General features: G+C 40.0%; 2 protein-coding genes across 3 annotated transcripts in view; one reads left to right on the top strand and one right to left on the bottom strand.

Moving 5' to 3' along the window:
* Nucleotides 1-19577: 19577 nt before the first annotated feature.
* On the top strand, nt 19578-23038 carry LOC111656091 (lathosterol oxidase). 2 transcript variants are annotated; one of them, XM_023407678.2, is made up of 5 exons: nt 19578-19682; nt 20686-20903; nt 21507-21639; nt 21757-21857; nt 22265-23038. In XM_023407678.2, exons 2-5 carry the CDS (start codon nt 20694-20696, stop codon nt 22727-22729), a joined length of 909 nt encoding a protein of 302 aa, XP_023263446.1. In that variant the 5' UTR covers nt 19578-19682; nt 20686-20693; the 3' UTR covers nt 22730-23038. The 2 variants fall into 2 exon arrangements, with proteins under 2 accessions (XP_023263446.1, XP_023263447.1); XM_023407679.2 differs by lacking the exon at nt 19578-19682 and adding an exon at nt 19689-19822.
* A 1328-nt stretch (nt 23039-24366) lies between these two features.
* plekhb1 (pleckstrin homology domain containing B1) overlaps nt 24367-26294 on the bottom strand; it is a 4843-nt gene continuing 2915 nt past the window's right edge. Inside the window, exon 6 of the mRNA XM_023407681.2 lies at nt 24367-24884. Coding sequence (XP_023263449.1) covers nt 24751-24884 — 134 coding nt within the window. The 3' untranslated portion in view covers nt 24367-24750. The remainder of the gene's footprint in view (nt 24885-26294) is intronic.

Below are 26294 nucleotides of genomic sequence, written 5' to 3' on the forward strand. Positions count from 1 at the left end.
TTACAGTCTGGTTCAGCACCTTAGTTAATGCACAGACATGAGAGTGGTATTGATCTTAACCTTCTGCAAAAAAAAAAAAAAAGGGTATAAGGCATTTCCTGAAATGTCAAACTATCTGAATCCAAACTGTAATCATGTCCCTGAAACACAAATTTCCAGTTTTGTCATTATTACTGACAAAAAAAAAAAAAAAACATAAAACAATGGCCACATTTGATATCCGACATTGTTTTAATGCAACGCCTTTCTGTCACAAAGGTGCTTGTATTTTGCTAAAACATAGCTTCCATTCAGCTCCTCTTTGAGTTGTTGTCATTGTTGTTTGTGAAATCGAAGCCGCAGCCACTTACCGGTTAAAACAGCACCTAGACATTTGTTTGTTTGACTCCAGCAGGAAATTGCTCTATGCCGTTCAGCATTTGTTATGATTGTTTTGTTTTCAACAACAATTTGTGCTCAGTGGATCAATTTGGCTTTGTTTTCCATGTTTGTTTTATTTTGTATTATCATAATTTGCACCCAAAGCTCTGAGTGGGACTCCATGTTTGTACAGATTTCCATATGTTTTTTTTAATGTATATGTAAGTGTATCTTGACTTCTTCTCTTCACCTAACTGGCTCCACCTATTTCATTAACCTAGTTTTATTCTTCAGATCCGCACATAACTCACTTTTTAAACCACAACACAAGACCTGAACATGCAATAAAAAACAATATAAAGTGAAATATAGTAAAACAGTCTAAATAACATGTAACACAAACAAGGTTCACTTCACTGACATCGTCAGAAACAAATGCACATGCTCTTGGATACAAGGAGCCAAGGATTTTTTCGCAGCATTAGCAAAAATGTTAGCAAAGAAAAGATGTTACATGATTTTACACTGTAAACAAATCATTTAAAAACTCTCAGGCAACAACATGTTGATAACCTTCACTCTTTATTTCAAATATTTAGAGGTAAATATTTAACTTAACTAATTTGTGTTACCAAAATCAGAATCATACGTCCTCTCGTATTACAACTCTTTAGTCTACTGTAGTCGCATCTTTGTTTACGTCATAATCATCTCAAACAAATAAGACTGTCCTCCTGTACTAACAAAAGAGCCCAGGTTGTCTGTGCAGCTGGTTTTTACGTTTTGTTGTTAGGCGACATCTAGCGGCTGTAGTAATTACCACAGGAGCAAAGTGAAAAGTGAGAGACAACGTCCACGTTAGGAGGAAGTTGTGGTGGATTAGTTTGGTTTTTTATCCACGTCTGTTCGACAGCTAACCCGTGTGTGTGTGTGTTCAGGCTGGAGATCGTTCAAACGAGTAACTGACACTACAGGGTGATCAGACAATTATTACAGATCTCATCATCAGGGCAGCTTGACCTCTGACCCCGATCTGCTGATTCATGTGATGTCACTTCCTCACTACCTGCAGCATCATCTTCCTCCTCTTAGCTGTTGTGTTCACTGCGGGTTCATTCTCTTCACCGATGTCTGTGCTGACAGATCACTGCCACGTTGGGATCTTTACTCCATCTGCTGCAGTGGGCTCAGGTAAATGTTCTTTCATCAGCTCCCACTGCTTCCAGCCTTTCCTCTCTAGCAGTACATTGCTCTTTGGGCAGAGAGTGCTGGAGATGGTTAAAGCATCAAGCTTCATCAAAAGCTTTGAAATCACTTGAGCTGTAGCGGGTGAAAGTAATTGCCGAAATCAAGGAACAAGGTCACATTTCCACAATAAAATCCCGCAGATCGAGAAGCACAAGCAGCCAGACCATCAGACGGGTGAAAAAAAAATAGGTCACCGGGTTTGCAGGGTTATATAAATCACTTTACATTGAGGTAAAACTGAATGCACAACTACAGCAAGCACGGGTAGGTCAAAGTTTCCAGGAAGTTACATCAGATTGGGTTTTATTTTAACTGTTCTCAGTGGTCTTTCTGGGGGTTTGTTCAAAACCTGTCTGATCATCTGACTGCTCTCGCCACAATGGACCTATTTTAAGCAGCGGTTCACTCGAGAGAAACTACCACTGAGGGGTAACATCGGCGGGGTATAACAGCCCTGCGGTAAACACTGCCTTGATGAAGCTGAAAATTCAATTTGTTGACATCGTCAGAGAAGTGTCATTTTTCCAGGCTTGAATTAGCCGTGGTGTTGTATTGTATTGCATGATATTGCAAGGTGCACCCAGTGTCTTCTCCCTCCCTCTTTATATGTAAGGGAAGTGTGGGTGCAGTCACAGAGACAAATGGTTCGGTACATCTCGCAACTGAATGCAATTACTATGTGTGTGTTGTGTTAGATTGTACATGTGCTCAGCCACTGAGAGTCTAAATAAAGCTAAAGGGTCTTGGTTCACTGGGCAGGGCAGTGAGGTAAACATAAGGCTGTAGTTAAGTTGTTGTCTTCTGTGTGTTCGAGCTGTCTTTGTTGCATTTAAAGCCTCACCATCTTTAATCCATGTTTTTTTTTTTCTTTTAGCTCTGTGTGTACTGTTGCAGGGCAGCGAGTGATATGACCAAGCCAGGCAGTCATGTTAAGGGCTGCTGCAGGGTATGGAGAGGAAGCCCAAGGCCATGCTTATGATGCTGGAGTTCAAGAGCGTGTTAGTCATCTGCGTGTTTGTTGTCGACAGGTTGGCCTGGGGGGGCGTGAAAGCTCGTGGCTGCGGGATCTCAGCTAATCTGTTGTCCACATTGATTGAAGAGGAGTCTTATTTTAGCAGATGGAACATGGCTGAGAGAACTGTATACCTGTAACCAAAGACTTATTACTGCCCCTTTGTTGCACCACACGTGGAAGGAGACGCAAATATCCATATCAACATTTGATTCAGTTCTATGATGTGGATGTATGATGATGTTTTTTCTTTTCCCTCTGCTGTTGTTCCTGAACAAAACATATTTTCTGTATTTAAACCCACTATCCATTTTTTTTTTCCCCCTTTGTTTTGCTGCCCTCCAGAAACACTGGCACGCACCAAACAACGAAGTAAATAAATAATGTAAGTAATAATGTGCTGTACATATAAAATAGATACAATATTTAGCTTTAATTAAAAGCAAATGTTGAGCTGTTTATCGTCATGAGAGATTTTAAATAATGCATGTTAGTACTAATGGTGGCTCTTGGTTTTCCACTGTTTCACAACTTTTTTTTTTTTTTTGCACAGATCAGATTTGAGATGTTTCTGTTCTCTTAAAAAAAAGGATATTCAGAATTGATTTTTGGGAAATTATTGCCACAAGTATAAATCCTCTTTTTACCTGTTCATATTGACCTTTTTATTCATAGGGCTGGGAATTTCAACCTCAGGAGAATTGTAGTAACAAATTCGTCTGTGCATGACATTCTGTCTTTCTTTGCTGTATTTTATCCGATGGGGGGGGGGGGGGGGGGGGGGGGGTCGCAGATTTTGGAAACTGTGTACAGAATTGGACTTGTTTTGTGCTGCAGTCTTATCTATGAGAAATGCAAATATTGTTCAGATGTTGCAACCCCACTTCTGCCAGTTAGACCTCCATGGAAAGCGCCTCCTCTCCTTCTGTGACTTGCAACAGATTGGCAGTGAAACAGGTGCTAGAGTGCCTTTCTGTGGCCTGATTGGGAAGTGCACGGACTCCTTCACACAGAGAATACTGTATTTAAAGGATCGTGGTGACAAAAACATTGCATCGACATTGAGGATATTGAATGTGGTGTGAGTGACAAACTGGGGGAGACTTGTTTGCTCTGACTGTATCTGCAGCTTCCACTTTAAAATGCACAGCTGCTGACTTTAACAAGACCTCCAGCCACACAGTAACATATTGATCGTCCTGTGATCAAGCGCTGTGTTCGGAGCTGAATGTTTCTTTTATTTATTCGTTAGGTGACTGATAGCTTTGGCCAACAACACTCAAAAAGCAGAACCTCTGTGAGATAATTGCCCGCTCTGTAAATGACTGTAATTTGAGTTGAACATTACTAATTAGTGTCACCAAATGTAAAGATTTTCATTAGCCTGGGTGTAATTAACCATTTTGAATGATTTAGGTTCTTTTTTTATTGACATTTAGCACAATACATGAGAATCCTGAATATCAACCTAATGGATCTTATTAGCCATGTCCTCTAGACGAAGGTGATTTAATCAAAGCAGACTTGATTTATATACCCCACCCCTTCCTTTCTTCTCCCCCCCCACTCACTCTCCTCTCTCTGCTTCTTGCGCTCTCTCACACCGAGGCAGCTGGGGATTCATTTGTCTTGCTGATTAATGATGAGAACCATATCCTCCACAACACCAGTAAATTAAAAGAGATTGGGGACAGAGAGAAAGAACATCAAGGTCCATTCATCCCAATCAAATTTCACAGTAGGTCCAATTCATCCTAAGCTTTATTTGTATTGTCTGTTATACAAACACAAAAAGCACTAGTCATTCACTTTCTCCTCCCAGACCCTCACTGGCAGTCTGGGGATTTCATCTGGCAACCTTCCAGTTGCATGCTCATTTTTCCAGCCTTCAGGATACAACCTGCTTCACTGCTATGAAAGCTGTTTCTGGCTTTAATTGTTCGTCAGCTGCAGCTACGGCTTCCTGATAGCAGCGTTACCCCTGTGCGTGCAGTCTTCATGTTTTAACCATGTCTGTTGTTGGTGTCCCGCAGTCTAAAGTAGAAGTACAGTCACTGGAGACTATATGATGTACTGTATGTACATGTTGTCTGCGATGGAGTGTGTTACTGTATCATACACAGAGATGTAGTGTGTGTACCAACAGACTTTAAAAAGAGTCTACAGCCATGCTAGAAGCACCTGTGAGGTCAAGCCAATACTGATGTAACAGTAACCTGCAGTTCTTAGAATGGCCACTTGAGGCTGTTTATAGCATGGCACAAAATGCGGTTTAGGTCTCTATTGTTAATTTCCTCCTTCAAGGCAACTGTACGAGGGGTGAATTTATATGTATATATACATATAACTCACTTGTTCAGATTTTATCGAGGCTTAAAGTTATGCATGCATCAAAGCCCGGCCTCTTTCTGGATCAGGCAGGAGTTAGGCGGAGTCAGGCACTGCCAAGATGGCGCCTATGTCCATCTAGTCTTTGATACAGGAACAGCAGTGTCTAACATCAGCATGCTCACAATGAGTCCATCCCAAATACCCACACTTTCACTTGTGTATGACATTTTATGGCAATGCATCTAATGGCCGCAGAGATATTTCACTGCTAATTAAAACAGGTGCTAATTAAAGAGTCAGTGGATCACCAAAGTCATTAGGAATTATTCTCTGTTAAAAATTTAATTGCAATCCACCCAGAAGTTGTGAAGACGACTCAGACTAAAGCAGTCGACCGACCGACTGACTGACTGACAATGACAGAAAAGCAGCTTTAGCTTGTCACGTCAGATTCAGGTGTTTAATGAATGGATCTGATACCAAGAGCATCATCAGAATCTACATGTTTGCAAATACAGTTGTTGTTTCTTCTTTCACTTCCATCTGATCGTCATGGTGATAGTGGCTCTCCACCATACAGTATATTTATAGCCTTCACAACACACCAGATTAAACTCTGCTGTTATCAAAAAAATCCAGAACTTAATCAGCTGAAAATCCTCTATCTATATTTTATATACTCTTGCAATTGTATATTATACACATATTAAGCAAAGCCTCCATGCACAGTAATCCATTTTAATCTGTAATGACATAATTTTTATGTTCCGAGTTACAGCTGCGGTTTATATACAGAGACTATCAACTGTTTATAATCTGTTTTGTGTTATTGTCGTAATGGTTTGACACAGCTTTTATATCATTTCCTTCCCCGCTGTATCATATTACTGCAGCTGTTGCAACAAACCATTTCCCAACATTAGGAATCAATAGCTTTTCATCTTATCGCATTTGTTTGACTACTGACTTCTCAGCTCTCAGCGGCGCCGTGCAGTGTATGGACACTATTTGTGCGTTGTTCAGGGACTCAAACACACCCCTACATTTTTTTCAATTATCCTCACAGCGTTTTGGCAGCTTCCCAAAATGCATAAGACATGTCAAGTGACTGGCGTCCAGAGGAAATAGAGGGGAGTTCTGAGAAGCATTCAGGTCACATCTCCCTAATTAATACTGCTTCCCTCTGCTGTTCTGAAATCAAGTGTAGATTCCACCTTTTTCTTTTATCTTGCGTGTTCATTTCTTCCATCTGTTTTACCTGCCGCTGCCTTCAAAGTCACCAGAGCCTCGTCTTCAAAAGACGAGGAGTTATACGGTTGACGGTTTGAAACTGTGCAGGAAGCAGCAGGAATGAGTATTAGATGGTCTCTGAGGTTAATAACCCGCTGACATCCACCGATTCATTGATATCTGTAAAAAAATAAAATAAAATTTAAAAAGAAAGAAAAAAAAAAGGAAGTAATTAAGAAAGGCAAGGATGTGAAAATTCATCTGCATGACCAGAAGTTTGATTTGGCACCATCAACGCAGCTTATGATGAGTGCAACAGAAGCACTGAAGCAAAACTTTGCCTCTGGTTGAAGTAGAAGTGATATTTTAACAAAAACCGAGCAGTAAGCATCACATCAACCTGCTCAGCACTGCAGCAGCTCAGCTACTAGTGTTGTGCTCTTTATGTCCTTTTCGTCTCTTTTGTGAAGGAGAGCAAACATCTTCTCTGAAAGCTACGATAACCTCATGATCTATATCACCACAGGGAAAGTCAGGGGAGCATCAAAACAGTTACAATCCATCCTGAAGGTTACCCGAACGTCTGCACCACATTTTACGGGACTTCATCCAATAGTTGTCGAGACGTTTCTCTAAAAGCCTAAACGTGGCGCTAGAGGTGATCACCACAGTCTGAGGGATTCAACCTCCTGTTGCTGCCAAATTCCTCTGCAATCTATTTAACAGGTGTTCACAGATTTCAGTCCGGACCAACACACTGATATTGACATTGCCATAGAGCCATGCCACTGATGCCGAGTCACTGGAGTCCAAAAATCATTAGACATCAGCATGACTAATGCTCAGTATCAATAAATATTAAAGGATCAATATGCAAATTTTACACTTAATCCATCTGTAATTGTCATATCATAACGTCCATTTTATATCTCATGATACAGTCACATAGAGTCAGAAAGAGCCACAAATTTTCTAAATAAAGTCAGAGCTGCTTTGACGCCTGGAATATTTCTTACTGCTGCTTCTGCTGCTTGTATCTACAGTTTGTGGCAGTTTGACTTTTGAATAAATTTGATTTAGTATCATACTTTTCAGTGTTTAGAATAAATCTCCATTATAAACTCCTGAATACATTTCATTCAATGTAAAAACGTTTTTATATTAACTTTTTAATTCTTTATATTATCTTTCAGGATGCCGTTTTTCCACAGTTTCTTTGCTTTATATCAATATTTTTTTAAATATACAGTATATTGCTATTTTTCTAAGGTTTGTGCGTTTAATTTGCATCTCATTCTCTGAAAACATTTTTTCATCCATTAAGCCAGTGAGCCGCCTTTAAACTTAGCTGCCACCTTTTCAATTACTAAGCCAGTTTGTTTGTGGGGTTCAGCGTTGAAGGATTTATCAGCAAAACACTCATTGTAACCGCTCAACAAATACACTTTTCAGTCATTTTTCCTTCAGTCTCGGCTCTTTTGTCTACCCTCTGCTACTCTGGGACCTTTGCGCACCTCACCCTTTCATTGTTTGAACGTTGATCTGACCTCTTCCAGCCTCTATTTCGTTTTTCGATGGAAGTAATGTGCAAGGTGTCAAGGAGGAAAAAGGGAACATTTTATATTAGCTCCTGTGAATGAAAATGGCCATTCAGCTGAAGCCTGAGGAAGTTCTTTTAGTGTAAAAGGGCATCTCTGCTGCACTTCCTGCTAACCCAGGGTCATTGTGAGAAGGCAACACAATGTCGAAGAGGCCAGTGGTGAAATAACATCCTCTGATGCTTCCAGTGACAGCCAAAGTGAGAACACCTTGCACCGAGAAACACAATTATATATCTAACTAGGAAGCAACACACTTATATCTTCATAGCTTGCTTTATATGTTCTTACTTACAGATGTCATCATGTGCATATATTGAGGGAATAATTATTTTAATTACCCTTAGAAAGACAAACTGTGTGGAAATCATCAAGTTAAGATTGAAATTTCAAGTATGTAATTTAAATACTGAAACCAACAACCCCCAGATTGGATTAGACAGGTTTTATTTCACTTTAAAGCATCCATTGCAGCATTGGTCGTTTGTTAAAACAGCATAAGATATCGCTGAGCCTTCGTGGGTGCAATGAGTGTCCTCTCTAGAAAAATTATGATGTCATACCACATACAGTAGATATTACAGTACAGCACATTACCCACTGTCCCTGAATGTGCTGCCCACTTCCATGAGTCAGTGCAGTATGGTTCAGCAGTCATTGACTTATTCCATGCTGAGTCAGTGTGAGCAGATTGTTTTTCGTACAAATATTTTGTGACCACATGAATTTTGTGGAGCCAATAACTATACTGTAGGTGTGCATAAGATTTGTGTAGTCCTCAGAGTTCTCGCTAACGCCACACAGTCGCAACTATCTGCAAACGTATCCTGTCGTGTTACGTCATAAAACCTGCTTGTATTTTTGTAAATCTGCAGTGTATTAAAAAATAAGCTCTTCTGGAGTCACTGGTATCATGGTTTACTTTTTGACAGGTCCTGACTTCGGTTAAATCTCATTTAAGATTCACGTACGTATGTTAGCTAGCTGATTAGCCACTCGCTGATTAGCTGATAGGTTTGACTTCTGTCGACACAAGGAGTCAAGAAAGCTGCAAACATAAAATGGCTTTTACCTTCCCCTGCATTGTGATATCCTTAGTGTCAGACTACTTCCTGGTTCTGGTCCCGTCTCCTTTAACAATGACATTGTGCTCATATCATTAAAATTTTTTATGCCTCTGTACGTAATGTCCGTCTGTCCCAGTCTTTTGGTAACGCCCTGAGGGAATTGCTTTAAAGTTGGCACAAACGTTCACTTAGACTTGAGGATGAACTGATTAAAATTTTGGCGGTCAAAGTCAAAGGTCAAGATCACTGTGACCTCACAAAACATGTCTTTGGCCACAACTCCAGAATTCATGAGTCAATTCTGATGAAATACTTTTAATACTTTCTATTAAATCCCTTCAAAGAGTCTGGGCAGACATGGATGCAAACTGCAACTCAACTGCTTGGCGAAGGCGCACAACCACGAGGTGGTAATTCTAGTTGGACATAGTTTCAGCTGAGCAACTGGTGTCTGGCTTATGTTGCCACAGCAGTATACCATCAATTCATACCAAGAGCAGAAATGTAATGAGTGAATCACTCATTATCAGATGTGTTCTCATTTGGTATCTGCTTCAAGCTTACTTTCACAGCCAGAAACACTAATACCACAGATGATGGCGCAGCACTCAAAGCTCAGCGGTACAACAACAGGGTGTCAGGGTTGCAAGCTCTACAAACATTGGCTTATTTCTAACTGTAGAACACACACACGGTAACACACGCACACACGCACACCCCCACCACCACCGCCACCGCCATCGTTGCTGCCTCCAGCATGTGCTATTTTGCCAACTGCAACCCTGGGCAAGATAATAAGATGGCTAGCAGACAATTTGTCAATATTTCTGTCTTGGCTCAGAGTGCGCCTGGCCGGCTGCTTACTGATAGATGTGTTGACTGAATTTTTTTTTTTTTTTTTTTTTTTTTCCACAGGAGCTCTGCCCTGGTTTGCCAGACTACATGAGAGCAAGTAGAGGCAAGTGTACTGGGAGGAGAGAAGGGCTCACTAATGCAAAGCAGTTCATTAAAATCAAGCACAAAGGATCTATCAGGGGGGAGGGATGCTGCTAATCAGTGCCTGTGGTTAGTCCGGCAATATGTAAAAAGGAGACAGTACACTCCTCAGCTGTGATCTTGTCAGGGGAGCAGCGGAGTTGGTTGATGCTAAGGAGGCCGTGCAGATGATTGATTTTCCAGAAGGATGCTTTGAAACTTTGCTCTTGGTCTGCCATCTGATTAACATACACAGCATTATTCATGTCATGAATATACAAGGAGGCGAGGAACAAATAAATACTGACATGCATTCAGGAGCTGATAAATATTAAATGGAGCACACATGGCTTCAGATTTTACCATTTCATAATTTGAAGATTCAAGCTGTGAGGCCCCTAGCCAAGGTCTAATCTTGGCTTTAAACAGGTTGAGCAGCCAAGTGAGGAGATCAAAACTTCTTCGCAAACATCATATTTGTGCTTTAGTTAGGTGTCATGAATACTGGATTTCTTTTTCTGGTATAATCATTAGAAGTTTGCAGTATTATTCAGTTTCTTCAGACTTGTCACACAGCACCACAGAACTAAGCAGCCTCTTTTTTGTTTTCATATAAGACTCTTCTTTACATTTCAAATAGAAATTGTGATGCTGCTGATTTTATACAAACAAATAATCATCTTACACTTTTTTAACACCAGTCTAGAGACTGTTTGTGTTGTCTGGGTCAGGCAGTAGCTTCTTTCAGTATGTGCTCCAAGTTTAGATTTGTTCAGGACTCAGATGTCTTAGTTTTGCTAACACAAAGTACTGATGGGAATGTCATTAGTTTTGAAGGTACTGTGGTTATAAAGCATTGTGTTGAACAAATAGAAGTGTTGACCAGATGATGGCACTAGATGGAAAGTTAAAGGAATAGTTTGCACTACAGCACTACATGCACTACAGAGCAAGTTCAGAGCCCAATGGCAGCTGATCCACCTGTGTCTGGTTAGCATGCGAACTTCAGTAGAAGAAAAGAGTAAAGGAATAAAGTTGGATGCTGAACTCGCAACGTTTCTTGTAGTCTGGTGAGTAAACAGCAGGTAATGCTAATGTTAGCTATGTAGCTGTAGCACCTATACCAAGTCAAAAACAACTGCTTATGATGAACAGTGTAAATTACTTGTACTAAAATAAATGTACTAATTGAATAAATGTACTTAATATACAATTAGGAGTAATGTTGAACTTCCTCTGTATGTTTAAACTTCCAATTAATCATTGACTCATACAGTTTTTGTTTATGTTACATATCGAATTAAGGACGCACATAAGCGTTCCAGAAAAGCAGTAGTTTTACATCTGCTCCCTATATTGGCACATCCTGCTGTACGTTCACTACTACTACTCTGTTTATGGGGCATCTGCCGTGTGCTGTGGACGCCAAATGATGCGTGTCATTCTTTGTGTGTGTTGCACTTGATAACTGAGTTGTCTGCAGTATGAAGAAAATACTTTAAAATATAGACCACAGGGAGAAAATGTATAATTTAAGTTTACTGGAAAGTAAAAGAAAAGTCAAGTCAGCATTTAATTGAGGCCAAGGAAAGTCTGAACCAAAATAGATTTGAAAAATAAGAAAGTTTTGAGACCAAAAAAGTTGCATCTAAGACCAGAATCCTGTTCTGACTCAAACTCCAGAGAGAATCTAAAAGTAAAAGTATTTCCTGCACTTGCCTAGGTGTCTTGTATATGCATCACAGAGGTTATTAACCCAAAGTCTGGGGTTGTTGCCTTTGAATCATTTAAGGGTCAGTGTTTGAAGCTCCTTGATATAATGATCCTTGGCAACTCTGAGAGTTCAAAGTAAATTGGCAAGGTTAAAAAAGGCTTTTCTGCCACTGAACAAAATAGAGAAATCAGCCAGCTATGTGTAATAGAATTTTCATCAGTGCTCAACCAGTCTCTCAAATGGGTTATATAAGATAATGGCTGCACGGGTTCATTACCTCCTTGTCAAATTAAATTTCTTTTTCTCCTCCAGGCAGATTGGATAGTGATTACAGATCTAACCAAAAGAAGGCTCTAACTTTCACTCTGTAAAACTGGGACAGGGCCACAATGATAGCAAAATTAGTCTATTTCATCTAAAGACCTTTGTTGTAAGCTGACCCATTCTCATCACAAAGAGAAGGGGTGTTTAATGTGGTAGCACTGTGGCTTGCCTTTGTTTGCCTTTCTCACTTTCATTGTGTTATTCTTGTACCTCTTAAGTGAAGTGTCTTTCTTGAAAATGCATACGCCAACAAGTGGCATTTACTTGAATAAAACAAAAATCAGCAGATGAGACGTTGCTGTAGGGCTTAATGGATTCTTTGTCATTGTTTTTGCTTGAAGGAAAAGAAAAGTCTAAAATGCTGTGTTGAAAACACAGACACTCTAAACTCAGCTGACAATACATTTTAATTTTTAATTTAACCTTTATTTAACCAGGAAAGCTCCACTGAGATTAAGAAACTCTTTTTCAAGGTAGACCTGGCCAGCGCAGGCAGCAGCACAAATAAAAACACAGAGCTGCAGACAGCAAACACAACAGGAGACAAAATAAAAGAATTAAAAAATCAAGCATACCTCATATCTCGAGGTTTCATTTCACAACCAAGTCAGTTAAAAACAATGACATCTCAAGGAATCTGCCTCTAGTGCTTTCATTTTGGATTTAAATGCATTAAAAGGAGCTACTTGTAATTTTTGCTATTGCTACATTAGCCAGCATTAGCATTAACAGCTGTTTACTAACCAGTCTGTAAAAACCGTTCATTCTCTTTACTCAACAAAAGCTCTCTCCAGTGGTGGAAAGCAATGCCAATGTTAACGCTTGTCTCTATCACGTCTTTTATTCTACTCAAGTTAGCATGCTAACCAGCTAGCCCTGGCCCACTTCCGTCACTTTGTGATAGCTACTGAACATTTATTTTATGTTATCTTTTCTATATTTCTTTTTTTTTTCCCAGTTGAAGTTTTGAATCTGGTTCATAAAAAATAAAAAAGAGAGAGAGAGAGAGAGAGAGAGAGAGAGAGAGAGAGATGTCAATCACTCAGGTCAGGCAGTGACGCCTGAAGCGTGTGGAGAAAATCTGCTCAGAGTTGCTGTACAGTCTGGATTTGGGACACAGCTAATGAGTCTGCAGCCTCTGCAGCTTTGTTAGGCTGCTCTGCAGAGTGGTGCTTTGAGCTAAATTCTAATGTAAGCTTACTAGCATTGCTTTGAGAAAAAAAAAAAAAAAACACGCTGAAAATCTAAAGGATTATAACTTTATGCCTTAATATCAGAGTCCTAGTTTTCAAATTAAATGCAGATAATAAACGAAAGTTTGAGAATTACTTTTGAGAACCTTGATCTTTGCTACTATTCTGACTTTGTAACAGCTGAGACCAAAGGTAGAGGTTTTCATTTTCTGTGGAAACATTGTTCTTTCAGGTACATTTTAATTTCAATTTGTTGGAAAATCCGAAAAGCAATAAAAATACTGAGTTCTGCGGCACCTTTCCTGACAAAAGGAAAGAAAAAATTCTTTTTATTACCTTTTTATTTATTTATTACCTTGGATGGATTGAAAATAATGGCCAATGTGTTTTGGCCATGGACTGGCCTTCAGCACTGGGGGAGTACTAAATAAAGTGAATGAAGCTGCTAAAAAGCTTGAGAGAACCACCTCCAAAAAGCATTTTCTTTTACCCCTCTGTGAGGAAGAATTACATCAGACTGTAGCTGTCAGGATGAGCAGGATCTACAAACAGACAGCTTCAAAGAGATGGAGGTGCCACCTGTGTCATGAATGAACTTTAATCATCAGAGTGGAATGGGTGGAGCATGTTGTGCCCAGAAGGCAATTTGCATTTTAATATGGTTTAAGTTGTTTGATTTAGCAGTGTGTGGATATTTTTGACCAGCCAAATCTCATCACTGCAAATAATGGCTCACTGAGGAGTTCGCTAACTGATGGCAGTCTACAGATTATTCAAAACCACTGATGAGGGTGAGATGAACTGTGGGAGTCCATGAAAAACACATTTTCCTAATAATTACTTTTGTTGGGAAACCTTTTTCCCATTTCCTTGCCTGACACTGAAATGCAGGAAACCTCAGACCATTCACCGTTTCTGAAAAGGGAACAAGGCAATGTCCATTTTGATCGTCAGTCACCTAGCAACAGTGATCGCACAACTCTAACTGCTTGAATACCAAGCATATTGTGCTATTGACTCCTCATGTTGAAAATACAACCCCCAAGTTTCATTTGAAGGCGGCATTATTCGTGGAGGGAGCATGTTATACTAGGAGTATACTGTATTATTGCTGCATGTAAGAAAATGAACACTTCCACTCTCGTCTTTATTAAAAGATAATTCAAGAAAAAAGAAATAAACTGGGATTTTTTTTTTTTTAGGGACAGTTGCTTTTTTCATTTTAGAGGTTTCAGAATAAAAAATATATTCTTGCCTGTAATTGAAAGACATTTCATATCATTAAGTATCTTTCTGTGTGAGTAACTGCTGTAACTGCTCAAAGGGAATGGGGTCGGGACTCTTGAAAGGAGGCAGGAAGATGGAGAAGGGAAGATGAGATGGGAAGTGAGTCCAGGTTTTGGTGTCCAAGTGTTTCAGGTCGTAAATAAGTCATTATGTGCTCTGTGGTTGAAATAGTTCATTTAAAGACATAAAGATTTATTTATTATCATGAAATTAACTTTATGACACTAAAATCCAACTTAAATCCAAGTAAAGTCACGAGTGTAAGTGTGGGGTTGTTTTTGTGATTTGGCAGGTCTATTAGTTATTAGATTGTTGAGTCAGGTCTGACTCAAGTCCAAAGCTAAAGCACCACTGAGGATTGAATCAGCACTCAACAGATGGACAGAGGGGGCTGCGGTTAGAGGTAGAAATTACATATTTCTTTTTTTTTTCTCTTTTGTTCTGTTGAGTTCAAACTTTTGTTGTGACTGTTTATGTAGTTTATTCTGTGTCTTCAAGCTACGCATCACGTTGATGTTGCAAACGTCTTCAGTTCTGCGCTATGTTCAGTTTGCTGTCGGTCCGGTTTCATCAACTTCAGTGAACAACCAGTTCAACACAAGCTGTTCATGAGGTTATTTGCTCCTCACTGGCCACCTCTCTGCAGCAGCTCTGCAGTCCTTTTAGTTAGCTTTTAAGCAGGGAGCAGCAACGTGCTGTGTGTTTCTGCTGAGTCAGGGGAGCTCCAATTCACAAAGCTATACTGACTGGGTCAGTGACAATAATGCTTCAGTACACTCGGTTCATCTAGAAGATTCAATGTTAAAGATTAGTCTGTTCCTCTGAGTCTGCCGGATGTATAACAAGGTCATTGTTTGCTGATGTGTTGGTCATAAGAGCTAGAGAAGGGGGTTATAAAATATGAAGACCAAGCAGAAACCTCTGGGGCTGAGGGATGAAGCCAACGTGGAACTGCTAAAAACTGCATTTCCTTGAATGGCCACTTGAGGCTCAATCCCCATAGACTCCCATGTTAAAATGCCCATCTTTACAGCAGAAATCAACATGTTTACAGCCTGGTGCAAGCAACAGTTTTGGTCATTATAGCTAATTTCCTTCTTCACGACAACTGTACAGGGGGTGAATTTATATATAACTCACCCATTTACATTTTATTAAGGCTTGAAGTTACGTATAATTGAGGGCGTGGCACGCTGAGTGACTGGTGGGTGAGGGTGGAGCGGCCCACTCTGAGCTTCAGCACCACTCTTCAGAAACCTACGGGTGACCTCATGGAGGCTACAGCCTTAATGCATCTTTAAATTAAAGCTGTAGTATCTACTATTATAAAGTGTTACCTGAACATCTCACCAGAAAATGGGCCTTCAGATTGTTGCTTCACATAAATCCATTCATGGTGGAGAAAGATTATGTTTGCAGTATTCATACAACATAATCTGCATTTCGGAATTAATTCTCATTTCATGAAATTTTATGAGACTGTGTTATTTATGAGCAGATGCAGCCCCAGCCCCAAACAGACTAAACAGCAGCAGCTGTGGCCTGCACCATTCAAATCCAAAGAGGAGGTGAAGTGGTTTTCATGGCTGGTTGGCTGGTTTATATGCAGGTAACTCGGATCCGACCGATCTTTTGACCAGCATGACCGAGATCCTGCCCAATTTCGTCAATGAATGCAGGATTATGTATCATCTTGTTAACAAGCCTTCCAATTTTTGTCAATGAAATGTGAACAGTGTGATTTGCATGCGTATGTGTGTGTTTGCGTGTGTGTGTGTGTGTGTGTGTGTGTGTGTGTGTGTGTGTGTGTGTGTGCGTCGGCCTGGATCTTCATACTCAGTGGTGTTGCTGGGAAAGTGTGGCTCTAATGTGTCAATATGAAATATGTGGATGTCAGTTGTCCAGGTGTGCATGTGCAACACCATCAATAAGCTTTAAGTGTTATGTTCATAAAACTGGCCATCAATTCACCTGGCTGCGATAACACTGTAGTGGAAAAGTGTGAATCAGAAAGTTCACATTATTCATTCTTAGTCGCATCAACTCGGTGACAAGATAATCAAATATATGACGGTTTAAAAAGTTGGAACAGTCGCTGTGTCTCGCGACAAGTTTCTCCAGTTTTTGATTACATTTCCCAAAGTGACACATCCACCGTCGTTGCCTACTGAGGAGATGATGAGCAGCAGGTTATCTGGGGCTCAGCGTGTGGGTTGCCTCTCTATAGATATCCTGATTGGTTCATGTGTGTCTGCACACAGAGGGAGGTGCCTTCACAGCCTGTAACGTAGCTCCAGCTCTATTAGTCAAGCTTGCACAAACAAATTCTCTGTTAAAAAACAAACAGTTTCTTTAGTCATACCAACAGGTTATTTTACAACTTTTGCATTCAGTGTGTGAATAAAACCGTATCGATGAAATCAGCCCGAGCAGGCGACGCCTACTGTAAAACACATGCATCTTATTACATATGATTTCATCATTGACTGGTGTACTTTACATATTTCTAATAAAATGCATTAAGGTTGATTGCACTGGGTTTGGACACATAATGCAACTGTTGCTTTTGTTTTTCTTTTTTTGCAGCATGTAATAGATTTCTCTAGTTTTACGTTTTATTTGCACAGATAAAATTTCATAGCGAAGAAATTTTTACATATGTGATCATTAAATCACTTTTTAACTTGACACACTAAGAAACCAAATGTTAGACATATGCTTGAACAGAACGAGTCGTGTGTATGATGTGATTTACGATAAGACGGCCTATCAGCTTTGTATCAGTAAACACAAAGTGTAGCCATCTGCTGTCCTCCCAGCATCGTGAGCAGAGCGGCGGAGGAGAGTGTGATGCTAAAAGGGCAGCAGCTGCGCTGTATGTCATACTAATGGAGGGAAATCTACAGCGAGCAAACATGTCTCAACTGCATGTACCTGCATGTGACTATACCCTAAAATTTAGTGCAGCAATTTAGAAAAATGGCCCATATTTAACATGGAGTGAAAGTCTCTGAACTGTTGTGGAAGATGGTGGAAACTACCTGTTGTTTTCTGCTACGGTACCTTTGGTGACCCCAACATTAACATACCTTGTGTTTTCTGCTTGGAGACAGTGAATCTGAGAATACACTACCCTGTAAACTCTCCAAACTCCACTCAGGCTGGCAGACTGGAGCTGGATGACGTCCGTGTGATGTTTGCAGCAGCACTAACTGATCTGGATTCTCTTTCATGTTACTGTGGTGGCAGTATATCGTTCTCAAAGGCGGATATCTCGAAACCTCAATACATTAAACCAAAAGTATCAACGTGGCTTGACACCTGGTTAAAATGACACCCACCACTATTTTTCTACCTGGACAGTCGGTCCAGGTAGAAAAATAGCTTGAAATATTATTATAATGTTTTGTTTTTCTTGTTATTCTAGTCTGTTAAATTGGAGATCATCAACACCAACAAAGTATTTTTCACCACCTTTTGAGCTGTAAGTTCTGGTATCTACTGTTCGCCCTGACTTCCATCCAATAACGGCCGACGAACATAAAACTGCCCCAATGTCTAAAGGTGCTTCTTTAAAATTGTTGCTTCTGACGTTCCCCAATCTATAAACCGGGATACATCTTCGGAAAGTGACTAGAAGATCACAACTTTTTCTGTTTTATTTACAGGGCTTAAAATTAATTGAAGGCACTTTGTGACAATTTAAGGGCTGTGGTAAGGAGAAAAGAAGATTCATTTAAAATGTTTGGCAATCCCTGGTCGTAATATTAACATCATAATGAAAATTGATCAGAGAGAAAATTGGCAATGGCTTCTATTTAAAAGTAGTGAATGAAAAGAGAGGGGGAAAAAAACAACCGAATAAAGAAGAAGTGAACAGGAGCCATTCTCTAAACAATAAGTAAATCAACTCAAAGCATAATAATTTGAAAGGTAGTTCCTTTAGTGGCTTAAGAAATGCATTGCTGAGCACTACTGGGCAGCAAAAGAGCGTATATGTTCTCTTAACGATGAGGAACATTAATGAATATCCTTATAATGGAAGTGAGCTCAAGTTATCTCATCAAATCAACCTTCAACCCATTTATACTGTATAAAGTCGTTATCACCTTTACTCAGCTGTAATATTCCCGTGGTATAATATAGGAGCTTATAGTGTGTCTATAATTAACTAAATGTATGTCATATTCAGTATTATCAAGATAATATTCCTGTATATTCCTACAGTGCCTACAGTTTAGTGTACTAAGGCTGAGGCTACTCTCTTTTACCTTAGAACAATGGCAACCCCTTGTGGCCGGGTGTCAGTCTTACAGCAGAATAAAAACTAAATGTGTCACCTGTGCCATTAAACCCAAACCAAAAGATATTTTATTTTGACAGCAGAACTGGAAAATAAAATACCCGCTCAAGATTACTGGCAGTGAAAGACTGGCAGGGGAAGAATGCGTGCTTTATCATAACAGAATTACACCGATGTAAAACAATGTTGTGTAATTGTTTTAACTGTAAAGTTCTGCTATTGCAGAGCAACAGTACTTTACAATATTAAGCCAGTACATAATCACAATAACTCAAAGTCTGGCAAGTCTTACTGTCCCACAACACGCCACAAACTTCATTTAAAAATCTTATAAATTAAATTTTTATTGCTAATTTGCGAAAACACACAACTCACCTGACTTAATATAACTGTTTTTAGACTGAAGAGAAGTTCGGCATCTCGGAGTTGGATTATGATGGGCATGTTTTGAACACAAGTCATGGTATAAGGGAAGTTTATGGTTCAAATATACCATAACCAGGACCGGAAGTTTCCTTTTTAATGAAAAAAAAACCCCACTGTTGGATATGTTGTAAGATGCCGAATTCAAGAGTAGCTCCTAAAGCTTAATGGAACCTATCAACTTTTCTTTCCCGAGGTGTCTAAGTTTGGTTAAACATCAGATATTACTTCAAATGTGTTGTTTTGTAAAGAAAGTTTGGTACAATGGAGTTTAAACGAGTGAGAGAGGAGCGCACTTGGCTCCGTCTGTATCTGCTCTCGGTGCAGATGTGCACACACCAGATTTACATAAGAGTGTTTTTAAGGCGGACCAGCTCCTGTTCCAGATGTGGCAGGACCTTTAAGCGCGGTAGCGTTGTTTCTGTAACACCATGAGCAGATCCTCCAATTGGCCAATCGGAAATCATAACAAACCTGCCGTGATGAGAAGCTGCGCGCCGATTGGACCTCCCTTCTGTGACGTAATAGTCAACTCGTTACTGATTGGTTGCTCGTCCACCTTTAGTTTAGCGCACATCCCTCCACTGTTGTTCCGGAATACGAGCAACCTACACAAGGTACAGTACTCTTTTTAACTTTATATTAACAATATGTCAGTGCAGCTCTTGTATTCTGTGTTTTCACCCTGTAACGAGGCTTTTGGTGTCTGTTAATCCGACTGAATATTTACCTTTTCATGCAGTTTCCACACGTCACGGTAGGTCAGGTTAGTTACATAAATATTTGACATCTCGGTCATTTTCTTTATTTGTTTGCAAAGACTTAATGTGGATTACAAAATCCCCCAAAATCACCTCATGTTAGATTTGGTGTCATTTCATTCCCAAATCCATTGTGATAACTTGTTAAGTAGAGCAGCTCAATAACTCAGAGAGACTTATACACAAAACATATAAATATCATATAATACACTAACCTCCACCCACTGTCTGTTGCTGCAGTGGCTTCTTGTGTCAGATCAAACACCACAGTTTTTAAAAGAAGATGTCGCAGCTTCTGCTGTTTAATAATAATTCTTTGGATTAAGAAAGAGGTCAATATTTGCATAATATATATGTGAGAAGTTTGAGTGTGCACTCATACATGACATGTATATCTATTGAATATTGTATGTTTTATTTTCTAAAAAAGAATCCCTCAATTTATTATTAATAAATTGGCAGATAAACTTAGTTTTATCTCGTCTGTCAGAGACAAAGACAGATTTTTAAGGGAAAGCAGTAAATTGATTTGTGGCACAAAAAAAGAACTAAAGAGTTTGATGGTAATTGAGAAAGTGAAAGGCATCTGTAGCAGGTTTATATATATATGTATTATAATAAAAACACTTAATGAATTATTTATAATAATATAATAATATAACATAGCGCTAATCATATTTAATGATATATAACCAAACATTAACTGTATATACTATAAACACGAAAGATTTAAGTTTGCTGCTTCAACTATTAATCATTAATAATTCATTAATGGTTGAACACCCTATTTTTTACAGTGTGTTTTAAACCATCTAATAACTGTTTACACATCTTGTAAATGCTGTTTTATACTTCACAGATTCAACCATGGATCTTGTGCTGAATGTTGCCGACTACTACGTCCTCACCCCGTATGTTTACCCTGCGTCGTGGCCTGAGGAATGGGCCCTGCGGCAGATTATCAGCCTGCTGGTGCTGACCAACCTCGGGGCTGCAATCCTGTACCTGGGCCTGGGGGCCATCAGCTACTTCTTCATCTTCGACCACACTCTGATGAAACACCCGCACTTCTTAGAGGTATAACGCCTGTATCTCATTTATGATTCATGCCGTGATAAACTGCTGTGAGTGTTGGCGATGATAAACTTTGGTGCACATCTGGCTCTCCAAGAAATCTGTGGGGTTTTTTTGTGTGTCTTTAATTTCCGGATGTGATCAATCGCACAAAATCGCACTCGGTTGTAAAACAAAAGGTGAAGTGAAGTCGAGTGGAGTTCAATCCCTCTATATTTTCCCACGGAAACTTGGTGTTAGACCTTGTTAGACAACCCAAAAAGCACCTGAGGCCTTAAGTGACCCTCATTCTTACTGAAAATGTAAATCTGTAAATAAATAAAAAGCTTCAGTAATTTCCTAAAGCGTCACTGAGACAGGAGTAAATACAACAGCACGATATCACAGCAACAAACAAGACACTCTGAGATTACAGATAAATCGAACCAATCAAATAACAGCGTGCAATTATAATAACAGCCAAGTGCAATGTCCACACAACTATCAAGATTGAGCTCTGATTATCACATGAGATTTTATAGTGTGGATACCAGGGGTGTTAACTTTTAACCCCTTTATATCCCTCCGCATGTTTATTTATTCCCTGCTTTATTTTAAATATTTTAGAACCAGGTTCAGCGGGAGATCAAATATGCGATGACCTCTCTGCCCTGGATCAGCATTCCCACCGTGGCTCTGTTCTTCGCTGAAGTTAGAGGATACAGCAAACTGTACGACAACGTCGGCGAATCTCCGCTGGGTGAGTTGAAGACCGTCGTCGCCGGTTTTTCACTTGTTCGGTAATCCTGATGTTTCCGGTGCTTCTGGTCACCAGGCACCCGAGTCGTTGTTGGTGACGCGGTGTGTGTGATTTCAGGTTGGCCCGGGCTCCTCCTGAGTATGATCTCCTTCCTGTTTTTCACCGACATGTGTATCTACTGGATTCATCGCTTCCTACATCATAAGCTTATTTATAAGGTGAGCAGAATCTCAACATATCTGTTGTTTTATTTTTTTAAGTTTTATTTTCTGTACATTTATAAGTAATTCTCATTAAAGTCATCAAGTATCAAGCTATGAACCATTTTATATGTGTTATTTGAGCTATTATCTCCAGGACCCTAAGTTTAAATATAAATTATTGGCTATAAATATTAAGCTTTATTGCTTGTACTGACACGTTCTTCTTTCCTTCTTTTTCTGTTCAGCTTCAAGGTTGTTGTGTGGGTGCTTAACTTTAAATGATATGTAATAGAGACGACCTGGTACAAACAAATGTTATGACACAACTCTGACTCTCTTCGCTCTCACAAGCACAGGTTACCTAGTGTTTGAAATCATGGTTAGAATAAATCTGTGATCTCTTTGCTCTCTCGTCTCAACAGCTGTTTCACAAACCACACCACTTGTGGAAGATCCCCTCTCCCTTTGCTAGCCATGCCTTTCATCCAGTAGACGGCTTCATGCAGGGACTCCCGTACCACATCTACCCCTTCTTTTTCCCGCTCCACAAGGTGCTCTACTTGGCCCTCTACGTTTTCGTCAACATCTGGACCATTTCCATCCACGACGGCGACTACCGCGTCCCCGGCGGTCTGACGAGCGTCATCAACGGCTCGGCTCACCACACCGACCACCACCTCTTCTTCGACTACAATTACGGCCAATACTTCACACTGTGGGACCGCCTGGGAGGCTCCTACAGGCACCCGTCGGCTCTGATGGGGAAGGGTCCCCACGATCTGATCCGCAAACTTCAAGCAGAGGGAAAGCTGGGAGATGACAGAGTGAAGGCTAAAGGGCAAGTGAACGGACACGCCCAGAGAGGAGTCACATGTAAGGAGGAGTAACATTAGGGGAAATTACAATTAGCTGCTGAAAGCGATCACTATTTTTGTAAAGACAATGTGCTGCACCCACACTCAGCTAATTTGAGAGCGTGTACTTGCCAAATGAGATTTTGAATTCTAGTGGATAAGGCGCCTCTGGACTGACATCATCAGAGGCGAGCTTTGGGACGCGACCTCCTCTGACGTACCAGTTATGCTTGTATCAGTGACAGACTCTGACTAATGGGTCACGCTAACTTTGCATTCGCCACCTCTGTTACGTGCTGGAGCCTCGTATAACTTACGAAATAAACTTGAATTTCACATAAACCATGAGTCATATTGAAAACAAACATAGAAATGATCCTCCTGCTTCAGCTGTTGTAGCTCACTGCATAAAGATTCACTTGCTGAGCAACTAACTGACAAATACACAGGTGGGAAAACGCTGACATTTTTCCTTTTAAAGCTGCCCTCCCATGCACAGGTAAGCTGGTGCAGTTTAGCATTTTCAAAACCAACATTCTTTGTAGCTGCTCTGTTTGGGGTTTGAAGAAAGTTGAGTTACTGGGATAAACTTTGGCTCCAGTAACCCAGTAACCTTTGTGCAGCCACCGCCTGCTGACACTAACTTGATATGGTGAGACATACAAATCTGTTCTGTATCTCAAGAAGTGACTGAAGTTTCTTGTTCCCTTGGTTTACAAGTTCTGATCATGTAGGTTAACACTGTGCATAAGGACAAGACCATAATTACAGATGATCTTATATTTAGCATTTTTATCAGTATGTTGTCAGTGACAGCTGGAACATGCTTCTGTTATTTACATCACCTTCATTTAGTTTACTGTCCTTTCACTTTTAACCAGTGCACAGTTACACACTGGAGGAACAGGGATGCAAACAGTGTAAGATGACACTTTTTTGGTTACATATTCATCACAGTTCATGTCTTCGCTCTGTCTGTAGAGGTGATTGCATCATTAGTATGAGAATAAAGCACCTTTCCCCCTTTTATGTTTATGTTTGTTGGTACAAACTGAGTAGAATTATTGTTTAGGACTTTTTGGATATAAACAAAAATATAATAAATAAATACAAAAATGTAATTTATTCCAAAGGTTTTTTTTCTGTGGGTTGGAAATAGTTTTTCAACCCCATCACATGGTCTTCATCGGCATATGGAGTTTGCCCAGTTGTCATGGAGATAAATCTGCTGACATTTGACATTATATGTCTTTTTGATCCAAAGCATTTTTATGATTTCACATAAAACTAAAGCGAAGTTTATGTTTGGCCTGGAAAATTTTTGTTTGACAAGACAATCCCAACTCAAGGTCCACTGACTAACTTTTTCCTGAGATTTCAAGCGTGCTACACAGTCTTCTTCCACAGACAAGAGCTTGTTTTTATCAAGCTAATATGAACTAAAGGTCCTCAAAGTGCTATGGATGAAATCTCAATGGCATACATCTATCTCCATGACAACTGAGCAAGCTCCACCCGCTGATGAAGACAATGTAATATGGTTGAGAGCCCTGGAAAATGTTAGTTAGTGTACCTTGAGTTTGGATTGTTTCATCAAACTAGAAAAATATATTTTAAAATGCGTGTTTATGGCTAATCATTGCAGGCAATCAAACATGCAACACTGACAATCACCATCCCTAATTATATTTTAATAACATCCATTTATTCTCTGCTAAAGGCTTCACACTTTGTTAAGCTCGCAAAGTGTAAAATTCAAGCAGCAGATAAAAGAACATTGAGATACAAAATTGACTTCCTGTTTTGCAAAGGTTCAGGAGCAGAGAACATAATTACACAGCATCCTCTTCAGGATTAGTTTTATATGCAAAACTGCACACAAGAAGAAAAAAAAAGAAACGTAAGCAGCTGTTTGTTACAGCAGCTATGATTTGAAAACAGATGATATAAAAGATGAAGTAAAAGCCTTTCTACAGGTGCTGATGACAGGTTGTCTGTCCGTGGGGACAGACGGGCCTTTGTGCCGTGTTGTCGTGTCGGTAACAATGATCATCTCAGCAGAGAAGGAAAGGCATCCAGAGGAAGGATCGCATGGCTGCTCCCGCTGCCATGCCTGCCAGTAACCCCATTGCTAGATGCTCTGCCACCGCATCAAACGGATCCCTCTGAACAACCACCTGGTGGGTGCCTGAGAGGAAAGACGGAGGGGAGACACATTTAATCTTTGTGGTTGAGTCGCTCGCTGAACCACAGTACTGGTTGTGACACAACATGGAGTCTGAAGATGTGAAAACTCCAGCAACATTTGTAGTACAAAGCAACTTTATTGTCAGAGCGACATGTTTCAGCTTGTGGTCCTCCTCGGGGTCATCTGTTCTTTATACAAATGTTACTGGAGTTTTCAAGTTGTTTGCCGATCCATGTTTGGAAATTAAAGTAAAGGAGGAGCTCAGGGCGTCAGCTCTGAACCACAGAGGGCGGGAAACAGATGCTCTGTTTGACTTCTACCATAAACAGCCTGGACCGTTGAGTCCTACATCAAGTGTGGTGGATTAATCTGGCCTGTGAAAAGGATCCTGCGTCACAATTGAGGTTAAATACCTTTATTATTTCAGTTGATATGCACTTCAATGATGCTCATTCCTAATTCAATTTGTGCTTCATAGAACAACCTCAAAGTAATTAACACAGAGCAAACCTGGGGTCAGTTGATGTTCCAGTTAATGTGTATGTGTTTCTTGCCACACGTGAACCAATATAAAACTTAACCTGTGATGCACTTTACTTTACCATTATCTTTTTTTTTGTTATATATACATATAACGTATTAGTATTGTGGCATAAGATAGCTGAAAACGGTCGAATAAACATTTTTCCCAACTGATTTACTTCCCCCGCCCGTCTGGGACGCTCTCTGACACAAATCCAACGCTCCAACGATCAGAATTAGGGCCACACGTGCAGAGCAAAAGCCTGGTGTTTGTCAGACATGTCCGAGGCCAGGTGCAAGAACAGCAGTGAGGAGGAAAAGCGATGCTGCATTTCACCGGATTATCACGTTCTGCAGGTTCCGGGGGAAGATGAGCTAAAGCACGTCAGCTGGAGGTAAATCTGTTGCGTGTATGTTCTCCAGATGATTATATTTTGTTTGATTAATGTATTGATCATTGAGGATGACACTTTTTTCCCCCACAAGCCAAAGAAAAGTGCTTCTAATGGAATTGCTGCCATTAGACAAACATGGAAAACCTCTTATTTGAATGACTGAAGTGCTGCATTCACTCACCAGCAGAGCTAGAGGAAAGAATTTAGTAGCCATGATTTCTCATATTATATTTGTTCAGTTAACTGAAGCTTTGTTTGCATTTTTCCCACATGGAGGTTTTAAATGCTGCTTTGAAGTCCTCTCCACACACTTCCAGTAATTAGATTCTATTGGGGGGAAAATAGCCTCCTGACTTTGCCTATTTATTTTTTATTGTCCCAGAGGTAGTCAAAATTAAATATGTTGAGTCCACAAATACTGCAATTGGATTAAAATATTAACCATGTGTTTGACTGTAACTCCACAGATGACTGACCCCCCCCCCCCCCCCCC

This window comes from Seriola lalandi, unplaced genomic scaffold (assembly GCF_002814215.2).
Source record: "Seriola lalandi dorsalis isolate HSWRI2012SDOR001 ecotype SW California unplaced genomic scaffold, Sedor1 jcf7180002054343, whole genome shotgun sequence".
Lineage (NCBI taxonomy): Eukaryota > Metazoa > Chordata > Actinopteri > Carangiformes > Carangidae > Seriola > Seriola lalandi.

What these genes read in the sequence shown, in the direction of transcription:
- LOC111656091 (XM_023407678.2), top strand. Translation starts at nt 20,694, where the DNA reads ATGGATCTTGTGCTGAATGTTGCCGACTACTACGTCCTCACCCCGTAT. An exon ending in CGTCGGCGAATCTCCGCTGG is followed by an intron (nt 21,640 to 21,756) that starts GTGAGTTGAAGA and finishes GTGTGATTTCAG; the next exon opens with GTTGGCCCGGGCTCCTCCTG. An exon ending in ATCATAAGCTTATTTATAAG is followed by an intron (nt 21,858 to 22,264) that starts GTGAGCAGAATC and finishes TCGTCTCAACAG; the next exon opens with CTGTTTCACAAACCACACCA.